This window comes from Vigna umbellata, chromosome 8, assembly GCF_029865625.1.
Source record: "Vigna umbellata cultivar VRB3 chromosome 8, Vumbellata_1.0, whole genome shotgun sequence".
In the NCBI taxonomy this organism is placed as follows: domain Eukaryota; kingdom Viridiplantae; phylum Streptophyta; class Magnoliopsida; order Fabales; family Fabaceae; genus Vigna; species Vigna umbellata.
Window position 1 is genome coordinate 17993675 of NC_142172.1, and position 13851 is coordinate 18007525.

The following is a 13851-nucleotide window of genomic DNA, read 5'->3' on the forward strand; positions in this document are numbered from 1 at the left end:
TTAAAGGATGAGATAGAAAGGCTCATCCGAGGGGGGCACCTGCAGAGATTTGTAGAAGAAAGAACCCGAACAAAAAGTCCTACCAGAAAAAAGTCTCAGCATAGAGAAACCGAAGACCGAACGAAGACACAGGCGAAGTCGTAGCTGCAGTCAGAGCCCTTACCGCTCAATTCGGGGCCGTATCGACTAAAAGAGATGATAAAAATTCCTTCCTAACATGTGATGAGCAACAACTCGCAAAGTTTACGTGAACATTACTATCATGCTTATTTCAATTTCTTAAGGCATAGACTTTTGTTGTTTAAATTCTTTTGTTGGAATAAAACCTTTATGACACTGCCATCACGCTTTATCAAATGCATTTGACTGTTCGGCCTTACATGTATTCAGCAATTCAGCATCCCATGCATTCGACTCCGTCGTTCGGCGTCACAGGCGCTTGGCCATCAGGCCTCACAGGTGCTCGACCATCCAGCCTCACAGGCGCTCGGCCATCAGGCCTCATAGGCGCTCGACCATCAGGATTCACAGGCGCTCGACCATCCGGCCTCACAGGCACTCGGTCCCGTTAGCCTCACAGATACTCGACCAATCGGCTTTATAGGGTCGTCCACAAAACTCAGGGAACGTTCAAAATCGAACGGCAAAAACAGTCCCCCATGGACTATAAATCAAAAACAGTCCCCCATGGACTATAAATCAAAGACAGTCCTGCATGGACTATAAACCGAGCAGTAAAGACAGTCTCCCATGGACTATAAACCGAGCAGTAAAAACAGTCCCCCATGGACTATAAATCAAAGACAGGCCCCCATGGACTATAAATCAAAGACAGTCCCCCATGGATTATAAACCGAGCAGTAAAGACAGTCCCCCATGGACTATAAATCAAAGACAGTCCCTCATGGACTATAAATCAAAAGACAGTTCCCCGGGGACTATAATCAAACACAGTTCCCCATGGACTATAAATCAAAGACAGTCCCTTATGGACTATAAACCAAGCGCTAACGACAGTCCTCCCTAGACTATATAAACCAAAGCGGTGAAGATAGTCCCTCATGGACTATCATCCGAACGATAAAGGCATTTCCTCGACGAACGCTCGCTCATACGCATTCACAAGTACACGGCCATTCGGCCTCAAAAGTGCTCAAAAGTGCTCAGCCATGCAGTCTCACAAGTACTAGACTGTTCGACTTCACAGACATTCGACCATTTGGTCCAAAAAGTATTCAGTCAGTCGACTTCATATTGCAGGTAAACAAAAGGCTATCAAAGTTGCTAGTCAACATAGGGAAAAAGTTCTAAAAAGAACTCCCATCACAAGCCGATCGGCCAATAGAACAAGGACGACCTTCCCCAAGCTCATATAAGTCCTATACTTAACCTTGGCTAAAGCCAAACGGTTAACTCGTACTTAGGGAGCATTATGTATAGTATGATATCTAGGCCGAACGGTTAGCATCCAAGACCGATCGGTCTATCTACTGTAGCAGCGCTCATCGACAACAACGCTCGTCAGCCAGGACAAACCGCGACAATGCTCGTCAATTATGTAGATATCGAACGGTCATACACTCAGCACCGTTCGGTCACCACTATAGCCAACAAAGGCAATCGATTTTATTAAATTGGGCTAGCGCTCATTGGGCCAAGTGTCTAGTGAATGATCAAAATAGTCAAAGATATCTGGTTAAAAGATATTCATAAAGCTGTTTATGAGCAATCGCCCGGATTTTAAGGGAAGTCTGTTTTCAACCACCCGAATTTATGGTAAGTCTGTTTGGCTTGTGACAACTTATAAATACAAGGTCAGGGACATCAACCAGGCAGGCTCAATTCATACTCCAAAACATTCCATTTACATTCTACTCATGTTATACTGAGTTCATAATACTCAATTACCATAATATCCATTTGTGAGCAACAGCTCCTTCAACAGACGCCTAACTTGAGCGTCGGAGTGCCTTTTGCAGGTATCTCTCCCCTCAGTTCGGACTTGAAGAACTTGAAGCAAGAGATTCAGAGGTCAGAAAAAGGAAAACCACGTTAGAAAGGTTAGTGTCTCGGTCCCACAAAAATATCTACCGAAACAATATATACTGCCAAGACAAACTATATACTTTATATACTTCACAATTTTGCTTGTGGAGGGTAACAGCATTGCTTGTGGAGGGTAACAGCATAAAACATCGTAGCTTAAAATAATATACAAAAGTATGTAACCTTGTGTGCTTGGAAAATAAATTTGAATGACCTAAAAAAATTGAAATACATAATATTTAAATTATTTATAATTAAAATCTTTGTATTTTTTAAATATTATGTTTAGACATTAATTTAAATATTTTACATTTTAAATTTCTTATTTGGATAAAATAATTGATTTTTTTCTTTTAAGATAACATTTCATTTTGAAAATATGTATTTTAAAATTCAATTTAAATATATAACAATTTTTTTAAAATGTGTGTGCTTAATGTGTATATAAAGAAGGGGTGACTAATTGAATTTTTTTTTTTAGTGAATTTCAAATTTCATTGTTTTAGTTATTTAAAATAAATACTTTATTAAAAATTTAAAATTTAAATTTTCTTTTAATTTCTGATTCCAAACAACTTATTTTATCTCAAAAATAAATAAATTATTACTTTCTTAAATTATCTCTTCCAAACACGTTATAATTAAAAGAGGGGAAGTATATAAACTAACCATGAAAACTGATTCTAACAACTTAACTACCTCAGTTTTGAGCTAATCCAAAATCATCCTCAAGTAATGGAGCAAGCATATACTCCACGGCTGATCTCTGTTTGCCCATTTCATTCAGAATCGCTAATTGAGCTTCCTCACAAGCTCTTGCATTTGGGAAACCAAGGGTCCAACTCCCATCTGCCCAATAATGATCAGGCATGCTCAGTTGGTTTCCTCTACCTTTGATTGAATAAAACTGTGGGTCAAACTCTCTGATTCGAAGATGCAACCATGAGGAGTGCTGCTCATCTATCTTAGGCTGCATCAACCAGGTGAAAGGGGTCAGTGAAACACAACGAAGAAATGAAAACATGATGAGTTGATAAAAGATTATCAAACCCTTGCCCCCCTAAAAGCTAAAAATTTATGGATTTCTCTGTTATTGTCTTTTGAATTTTAAAAATGAAAACCTGACATGGAAAAATTGGAGTGCTTACGATAAAACTATATAAGGCCATGCGTGCACTCTCAAACAAAACAAAAAAGAGAGGAAAAAAACTCTAAAATGTCAGCAGAAACCGTAATGCTTGACAGCACTCTACCTGTATATCTCTCAGAAAAAAGAGGTAGCTTTGAAGACCAATTTAAAAAACGAGACAACAGAAAGTATATTCACATATTCACATGATTATTATTCTACTTATGTAATTAGACTAACATCATCAAAGACTATAAAAGCTCAGAAGGCCACAGAAATGTACACGTACACATAGCCCTGCCAACGGAGCAATTGCAATCACAACACCATGTCGACTGCGGAATGGGTGCTTCTCTGCTAGAAGCAATTTTCCAACTATTCCACTTGCTACTGGAATCACATATATATCCCTAATTTCAGAATTTGAAAATGAAATTCCACAAGGTAGTCCGAACTCTGCAACAGTTACATATGGTTAGAATTTACAGAAGAAAAAGAAATGCCGGAGGCAGAACCAAGTATATAGACAGGTGCCTACCCAACGAAACATTGGACCCAAAGCTAGCAGATGAAATATTTGAAGAACGAATTACTCCAGAATCATTGGTGGAACTGGAAATCATGTTCAACAATGGCTTCTCTGGCAATGCTCCTTTGAAAATAAATGTCCTCAACTGGATGTGGAGAACAAAAGCCTGAATAAACAACTGGTATTAGAAGTATGGAACAATGTAATGTTTTGGTCAAACAAGGAAATTCATGAGCTGATTAAATCCCCGCCAAAAATGCAGGAAACGTACGCATTTAAGATAAATTTGATAAAAACAAGAGAAAAAGAGAATCCAGAGCCAAATACCAGAGATTATATTAAAGTTCGGCAGAACTTCATGCATAGTAAAAGAAAAGTGATACAAAGTTTATCAAGTCAACTTCAATGCCACAAGGGTGCGATGAAATATTTCATTAAACAATTCACAGCCTTCACTATTGGACTCTCTGGTTCATTAAACAAAACAGATTCAAAAAATACCTCCCCTCTCCTATATTTTCCTCCAACCAAACACTACGTAAAAGATGCTCCAGTTTTACAACGTAGTCATATTGAATTCCATTTGACAGAAGAAGCACAGGCAATATATGCCTCACTTTGCATTTATTATGCCTTATAAACTTTTTTATTTGGAAAGGTACACTTACCTCCTTTATTATGTGTAATTGCTCAAAAATCAGAAGGTACAGCAATAAGGAGAGTACATACTACATAATGTAAGTGATATTGGGTAATTTCTCAAAAAGTAGGGATGTCGGTAGGGTACGTACTGACCTCAGGGGATGCGAGTAAACTAATCACTCCGTTCCTTTTACTAGTTTCCTCTATAGTATCATCCGGTCTTCTATCCCTTCTACTCAAACTATCTTATGTTTAACACACTTTTTACACTTGTAACCCTGTCTTATATTTCCCTTTACCCACACAACAATCTCATCTCTGCAATTTGTTTTTCACTCCTGTTCGCACCGTCATACCAAATATTCTTTACCATAAAGCATTTTTGTAATACATGTCCACTTAAATTTTCCTAATTTTGGTCGGAACCTCTTTTATTTCAATTGTGAAACATTTATTCATCCGCCCAATATTTTCCAGGCATCTACGATTGACTCACTATTACTCCTACACTTCCAATTGATCTAGCTCCTATGACTCCGGCAACATATGAAAATATTATCAAATGGTGTGAGACTCGTGATATAATAATAAGAGTGCCTTGGTGACACACTGGTAATTCATTTGTTTGTCCATCTCAATCTCTTTCTGTTGGTCATTGACTTCGGTGCAACTAATCATATATCCGGTAATCGTTCTCTTTTCTTTTTCTTTGCTATAGACAATTTGCCTTCATCAATTTTGCCTATGGTTGACAAAAAAAATCTTCGAGCATTAGAATCACCTAACCCCTCCCATCCATTATTGTAAATTGCCTGACGTAGTATGTTTTCCATGCAGATTTGTAACATATACACATTGTCTTTTTGCTCCAGTGTGCCCATGACTAGCCAGTGCCAAGGCTTGATGTAAAGTAAGAACATGGAAAGATGCAATGGGGCTGCATTGGTGCAGAGAAGATGCCTAAATACCAGTTGGTGCAGAGAAGCTGCTTTCGTAACATGCTTTGGGCTGTAATGACGTGTGTGCAAGGAAAGAGGTATACTTAATGTGGTTTTTGAGAAGCAGCATCGCTCTATTAGTATAGCTACGAGTGAAGCAATTCTTTCAACATCAGGGACTGCTATGCACACCCAGTTTGGCTCATAACAAAAGGCCTGTCGCAAATCTCCAACACATATATTGATAATAAATGTGAGCATGGTCTGCATAATTATTTGACAAATTGGAGAGTAAGGAGGTTCCAGGATTATAGGTCTTTGAAAAAGAAAAAGTGCTGAAAGTACAAAAATGAATTTGAGTAGGTTTGTTTTGGTCTGTAATATAAAGATCTCATGAGAAACCATAAGAATATCTAGGAGAGGGGAACTATGTAAATATTTTTTGGATAAGGGTTAGAACACCCAAGTGCTCTACTTTTGATATATCTTTTGCCTATCTATAAAAGAAAAAAAAAGACTCGATTGACCCAACCGTATGATATCAGGTAGAATAGTTTGGTGTTGCATGTCAGTCACATGCCTTTACTATCTCTTTTCTTCACCATCGGTATGTGCATTTGCAGTCTTTCGAATGATAATTCATGCACAATTAGGACATCTTGGGTTGACAAAATTGAAGAAGATGGTGAAGTTCAAAACATTTCTCTAGTTTGAATTGTTAATCATGTTAGTTACAGAACATTTTCTGTCTTTTCCTGGTAGTCTTAATAAACAAGCTTCATCTCCATTTCGGGACAGTGTATTCTTGTTGGAGGTAACTTCATATAAAAAAATTAAGAAACAAAATGTTATGTCAAGTTCAAGTGTGGGAGTAGAAAACAAGCAACAACATTAGTCACTACTTTTGAGCTCATATTGCTAAAGCAACCCCTCATAAAGCTTAAATTTGAAGAAATTCTCAAATGTACTTTATATGTGACAACTAGGCAGCATTACACATTGTCTCTAATCATGTCTCTCATAATGAGAGAACCAAATATATTCAGGTAGATTGTCATTTCATAGGACAAAAGTTGGAGTGTAGAGACATTACTAGATTTGTCAAGTCCAAAGAAAAATCAACTGGCGTATGCACTAAGTTTCTAAGAGGACCAAGGATCAATCATATTTGCAAAAGTTAAGCACATACAACTTATTTGGTCAAGCTTGAGGAGAAGTGTAATAATTATAGAAATAAGGCGCAAATCATTTATGTATTATTAGGAACTTTTTGATTTTTTTTCTTGTATCATATCACTATTATTAGAATCAAATATCCTCTATTTATTATATTGGTATCATTTTCTCGATATAAACAGAGCAATGTTGTTGTCTAAAAAACCCAGAGTTTCAACTCAATATCTTTCTCTTTCCTATTGTTTAATAAGATCCTTATGATGTTGTAATATAGATCCAAAGATGCATAAACTATATGTAACTTGTGTTTGATCACCAATTTTCACCTCTAAATCAAACCTAATTCATGTCTTGTTGAACTTACATTTCATATCCATACACATACTTAAGAAATTTCAAAAGCCTTTTTCTACAACCCAAGTTTAGAGTTTAATCGTCTTAGCTAATCAACTACAACATGTACTTGTAAATGTATCAAATGCCGTATGAAACAGTGAAATCTGACTTAAACTTCTTATCCTTGTAATTTATATTCAAAACGAACAAAGTAATCAAACTAATATGAATCACAATTGGAAAAAAATATGACAGCACCTTCACTACATCAACCATCCTGTGCCATGCAAAATATGAAGCTCTTTGACCTGTCACAAACATTTTTTTATGAAATCATAAATATAAATAGTACTTGGTTCTGCCCAACATTAAGTAATGACAATACCATTGGTCGGTTGTTGGTGAAGAACAAGCTCCAACATGAATAATGGATCTTTGTATTGAGTAGGTTGTTCAAGAACTGCATGCAATAACAGGGATGCGCATTAGAAAAAAAGTATAGACCATTGTAAGCTAATTTCATATTAGTATAAGGTAATTTATATTAGTAGTACAATCTTAATCCCATCAGATGGACTGTTCTACCTGAATCAAACATCGCCATCGGAATCTATCAAAAACCAAAATTTCAATGACCTTCCTTTTTTTCCATTCAATTACAAAAATATGTATGCACCATGTTGGTCTATTTTAAGCATCTATTAGACTTGTTTTAACTGTTCAAATACCAAGTTACTCAAGAAGATAGTAGGCTCAATCTCTATGTGAACAAATTAATAAATACCTCTTTTACAGCTTTCCAATTCTGCAATTAGTGTATCTGGAATATGATCTAACCAAACTCCTTCAAGTTCTTTCATAAACTTTACACGTGACTGATCATAGGAAGTCTGCCGATGGAAACTAGAAACTATAAAACTTTAGAAATTTTGAACATAAACGAAATTTTTGTAATGGTACTTGTTACAAAACGAGATATAATTGTGGAATAATTTTCCTTGATTATTTGAGGAATAATACATAGGTATTTAAGAAGGAATAAATATCCTAATTAAAGAAATAAATCTCCTGAAATAAAAATCCCAATCACCTAATTTTAGGGATTTCAAATAATAAAATAAATATATAATATTTCCACATATTCTGACAGTACTCATGAACTTATAATAACATGGATAAATCAATGTTAAATCCCATAACATGTATACCTTATCCAAAATTAAAGATGTAATAAATTGACTGCGTGTATACCCAAAATAATAAGTTAACATGTCAAGCATAGTTCGTGAATACATTTATCTATGTTTATTGCATACGTAACTAAGAGGCATTTAAACTACAACAGAGAAGAACAAGCTAAATAAAAGAGAGAGAAGAGGTTATGCAGAAGAACGTGCAAATGAATGGAGATGAAAAAAAGAAAAGAAAAAGGGAAGATCTTATACAATGGCAGTTGCCTAAGTTCAGGTTTTCATTGGGGAATGCTGTGTAACGAGGAAAGACCATGAAAACATGAGGGTGGAAGAAACACGTGGAAGCAGGCGCGTGAGGAAAAAGAATATTAGACTCAATGATTATGATTGGACGGGGATTCATTAAATAGAAGTTTGTTAGAGGATGGAGGGGGGTGCTGTCATTCACGTATTCTCTGACTTCTTCTTTTGTCCTGTGCATTTCTTCTCTGCTGCCATTTCCCTTTCTGTTATATGAACTTTAATACTCAGAACATTTGGAGGACGTTTTTTTACAGAGGATTACGAAAACCATTATAACGTCATTTCATTCTCCTTCCCAAATTTTATTACTGTTATATTGCTGTCTTACACTGGTGCTTTCATTCTCTGAACTATGGCCGAAAACACGAGACTGAAAGAACTAGCTACTGAAATAGCTCGTCTCAAGGACCTTCCGGCGGAAGTTTGTCGCATCGCGGAGGCCATGGAAAGACGTGAGCGAGAGTTACAAAAGTGGATGGAACATTTGACATTACGGGAACAAGATACAGAAAACAGATTCCAAACACTTGAATCTACGTTGGGGTCCTTGCTTCAAACGAAACCACCACCCTCCACTGAGCCACCACCGTTCCAAGTGCGTAATGTTAAACTTGATTTTCCTCGCTTTGACGGTACTGACGTTCTTCAATGGATCTTCAAAGCAGAACAGTTTTTCACTTACTACCGCACAACCGATGATCAACGTCTGATCATAGCTTCCATTCATTTGGAGAAAGAGGTAATCCCTTGGTTTCAGATGCAAAATCGTGCCAATGCCTTTCCAACTTGGGTTGCTTTTACTCGTGCTTTGGAAACTGAATTTGGTCCTTCACCATATGAATGCCCCAGGGCCATCTTGTTTAAACTCACCCAAACATCATCTGTTCATGACTATTATACGCAATTCACATCTCTGGCCAACCGTGTCCAAGGCATCACAACGGAGGCTCTCCTCGATTGCTTTGTAGGAGGCTTAAAACCAGATGTCAAACGTGATGTTATTGCCCAAAACCCCACTTCTCTGCTGCGTTGTGTGTCCTTAGCCAAATTATATGAGGAGAAGTACATTCCCAGAACCAGGTTACCAAACACTTCCTATTATCCCAAAACACAAGCCACAAACACCATCCCCACAACCTCACAATCCATACGATCAACCTCCTTACCTCCCTTATTATCCTTACCGGAGTCATCTACATCCAGTTCCCACCCCAAACCCAACTTCATAAAAAAACTTACTGCTGCAGAAATGCAATTACGCAGGGAGAAGGGCCTCTGTTTTACATGTGATGAGAAATTCACCATGAATCATAGGTGTCCCAATAAGCAGTATTTTGTTTTACAAGTGGATGAAGAGGTTCCTATTGATGTTCAACATGACCCTCCGAAGGACATTGTGGAGGCTGAACCTCCATCAATCGTGGAACAGCACCTTTCATACAATGCATTAAAAGGGTCTTCAGGACTTGGCACGATGAAATTTAAAGGGTCTATCAATGGCATGATGGTCCAGGTTTTATTAGATAGTGGAAGCTCAAATAATTTCCTGCAACCCAGAATTGCTCACTGTTTGAAACTTCCAGTCGAGCCTATTCCCAATTTTCAAGTGTTAGTGGGCAACGGTAATGCCTTGGTAGCTGAAGGATTCATCAAGGACTTACAAGTTAAGATTCAAGGTCACTTGCTGCAATTGCCAGTATACTTACTTCCCATTTCAGGAGCTGATTTGGTGTTAGGAGCCGCTTGGTTGGCAACTTTAGGACCTCATGTTTCTGATTATAGCAGCTTATCTATCAAATTTTATGTTGGGAATAAATTTGTGACTCTGCATGGAGATCATTCATCCCTGCCACAGCCTGCTCAATTCAACCACTTCAAGAGAATGTGCCATACCAAAGGAATTGCTGAGTTATTTACCTTGCAGGTTAAAACCTCTCCCACCATACAAGATCAATGGCTGGATCTTCCAAAGAATATGGAGCCGGAAATTGTATTGTTGCTCCATCAATACAAAACAGTTTTTGACCTTCCAACAGGACTACCCCCTGATAGGCAACAAAATCATTTTATTCCCTTAGTTGAAGGTGCTAANGAACTCAGGAGACCTTTCAAGACATCTAGACTTCACTTTTTGCAAGGAATTGCTGTAAAGAGTATGTTTGAGATGTCTAGGATAGGCTAAATTTTCTATTCATTGGAATTGGTTGTATGACAACACATTAATATAAATTTTCTGTGTAATATATGTATCTGTTCTTGTTCTTTTCTTGACTTGTTTTTGATCATACGGAAGTATTATTCTCTTTAAAAGTTCTTTTGTACTTGGAAGTATTTTTAGAACCATAAACGTAAGAAAAGAAACTAAAAGTAACTACGCTAGGAATAACTTCTGTGCTTTTGGTCATTCTCAACATCTGAATTTAATGCAAAATTATGTGATGAAATAATTAAGGAATTAATAATACAATAGATAATTTTAGACCTTGTTTTAAGGAATTAAACCAAGATACTCTTGTGTGAATGCTTGAACAGAGAATATATGTTGTCTAGGATATTACTATAATGTTAGTCGTAGACCAATTCCAGTGATCTTTTATCGTATTTTTAAATCTTAAATATTTGTAGTTAATTTCATGCTAATTGCCAATTTGAAACCTCAAATGTTATCAGTAATTTTAATTGAATAACATGACTCAAATTCTCTTGGGAGAACGATACTCTTAACTTAATTCACTGTATTACTCGAACGATTTGGTATACTTACTAAAAAGGTATCATATATATATATATATATATATATATATATATATATATATATATATATATATATATTTTCAGACAGAAAAATAATTTTTAAATTTTATGATCCAGAAAATTTTATATTTTAGAATAGTTATAATATACATGGTAAAATTTTTCTATATCTTTCTAACATCTGAAAATAATAATATTTTTATTTTTTACTTGATTCATCTAATTTTTTTTATATTTTAAAATAAAAATACCATTAGGATGGGTGTAAAATAAAAAACAAAATGTTTGTTTGTTTGCCATCACCCTATATTTTATACCATGTCAACATAATCCAACACGAAGCTTTCATAGAACTAACATGTCTTGAAATAATCTTATTCTGAAAACCTAAAAAGTAATAACAATTAAGGCTTGATCTCGAGGGGAAATGAACATGGACACAACTTTTGAATCCTTTTGTGAATTTCAAACCAATGTATGTCAGAGCATAAGTCAAGTTTGTTATATTAAGTATTTATTTACGTTAGAGAGTCGAATGACACAAGATGTTCCAAACATGTTACGAGGGAAATGTTTTTTCTCATCCTCAACACACATATGCGCGAAAGTGACCTAACGACACACATCAAAAGCCGAATTATTCGTCCGTTTGAGATGTATTCCTCAGACACACACACAGAAAAACATTCTTGGTTTAAGAATCGCGTGTGCTAGTTCCACCATCACATGCATTCTCTTTTGACCAACTCTTTCAGAGACCACTTGCACACACCCACCATACCGGGCTACCACAAAAGCATATATGCATGCATGCATGAATGGTGGGGGTTACTAACAGCTACAAAATGGTGGTACCTCCATGATTATGATGCTGATGATCATCATCATCATCACTACTGACAGTGTTAACCAAGTCTCTGAAATAGCAGCACATGCAAGTGCCTTGGATCCTTCAATCTCATCACTTTCAAATGATAAGTCCATGAAAAGCATATCCCAAAGAGGACAAAGGCGCAGAATATGTGCGTTACTAGGAAAATCTACACATCCATATATAGATTTTTTCTGTGAGGGAATTTTGGATCCAAGACTTTCCCTTACTTTCATGCACGAAGTCATGGACAAAAGGAAAGAGAGAAAAAAAAAATAAGGAAAGAGAGGACGGTGTAATGAATTGCTTTGGATAGTGACCTTAGGCAAAAGAACCAAATGTTTATCCCCCTTTCTTAAAGTCTGCGAAAGCCTCGAATGTGTGTGGAAACTTTGTCTCCATCCTAAATCCTTGTCTTTTGTAGATGCCAATACCCTTTTCTTTTGGTGGGACTTAAGCAACAGTGTCTTTAGAGGGGCCTTCTCCACTCTTCCCTTTTGTTCCAAACCAACAAGATATGGTATACGATGCCTTCTGTTCTTCGATTCACGTCGTATCATTCTTCTTTCTTCAATCAAAAACATACTAATTACTACACTCTTATAACTTAATTACCGTCGCAGATAAAGTTCACCTATATATCTTAAGTTATAAAAGAATCAAAATTGGATAACGAATATCTGTGAATCAAAGATTGATAGTACTTTAAATTTAAATATATACACAGTCATATTTGGCCATCAAATTTATATTTATATTCCTCACTGTTGCACTATCTTGTTTCAGTGATTAATTTGTAATTTTATCACATGTATTAATTAATAAGCATAGAACTTGTAACTTTGTTCCTGTTAAGTATAAATGCACTCATTACAAATGATTAGGAATTCGGGAACATATGCAGACATTTTCAATCATCATAACAAACAAGCTGCTCCAAACATGTTTTTTCCAACTACAAGAAGATTCTTGTAGAAAAAAGATTAACATGATATATATATATATATATATATATATATATATATATATATATATATATATATATATATATATATAAAACGTGCAGTAGCTTTTCAAGGTTATTATTATTGTTGTAGTTAATTATATTATGATTATTAGTAGTATCTTTGTACATTGTGGTATGATTTACTTGGGTGAGGGGTAACAGAATTGTATTTTATGATATTACTTTTGACTTCAATGTTTAATCTGTAGCTTGGTTCTGTCATTGTTAATTGATATGCTAGACTACCAATAAAAGTTTGGTCATAATAAAAAAACATTATTGGAAGCTGTTTGGTAATTTAGATTAGCAACGTTAGAGCATGGTCAAATCCAATCAATCTTAATCACCTGCTGCCACTTAATAAAGTTATATATGCCGATATATCAGAAAGATCAAAAAGAATATTTAAGGCAACTTTATGAGAAATAAGTGGCAGCAGAAGACGGAGAATTTGAAGAGGCAGCCACCATTATTTGAACAAAAAAAAAGCCAGTTAGATAAAACCCATATCTTGAGAAAGATATATTATATATAAATTTAAATATATAAGAGTAGTTTCCAAAAGGTTTAGGTATTTGAATTTTATGGTGGTTAGAAAGAAAGGTTTGGAAAGTAAAGTGAAGAGCAAGATAGGTCTTAAAGGTAGAGAAAGAAAGAAAAAAGATAAAGAAGGGAGTGATTGGGTGGAACAAAGTTTGGAGGGTCCTTGTTTACCCTAATGAGTGTGCCTCTTAATCCAAGAAAGATTATATTATGATTAAATGGTAATACTAAGAAGTGAACTTTAGATATATTTAATGTAGAACTAAACATTAATAAATGGTGCATTTAACAATAAATGAAATAGTAAACTTAAAATATAATAAATCTTTCTTTAAGTGATAATAAGTTTTGTTAGAATAAAATTTAATTTATAATTATTAGATCT

At 35.5% G+C, this 13851-nt stretch overlaps 2 protein-coding genes across 2 annotated transcripts; one reads left to right on the plus strand and one right to left on the minus strand.

The window, feature by feature from the left end:
* Positions 1-1820: 1820 nt before the first annotated feature.
* On the minus strand, positions 1821-7716 carry LOC148194186 (protein TRANSPARENT TESTA 9-like). The gene is made up of 7 exons (XM_088097669.1): positions 7581-7716; positions 7182-7256; positions 7055-7104; positions 3714-3870; positions 3465-3631; positions 2746-3016; positions 1821-2010 (listed from the first exon to the last, which is right to left on the minus strand). The coding sequence occupies exons 1-6, from the start codon at positions 7654-7656 to the stop codon at positions 2747-2749; spliced, it is 795 nt and encodes a 264-aa protein (XP_087953795.1). The 5' UTR covers positions 7657-7716; the 3' UTR covers positions 1821-2010; position 2746.
* Positions 7717-9541: 1825 nt separating this feature from the next.
* On the plus strand, positions 9542-10474 carry LOC148194187 (uncharacterized). The gene is made up of 2 exons (XM_088097137.1): positions 9542-9649; positions 9683-10474. The coding sequence occupies exons 1-2, from the start codon at positions 9542-9544 to the stop codon at positions 10472-10474; spliced, it is 900 nt and encodes a 299-aa protein (XP_087953263.1).
* The last annotated feature ends 3377 nt before the right edge of the window (positions 10475-13851 follow it).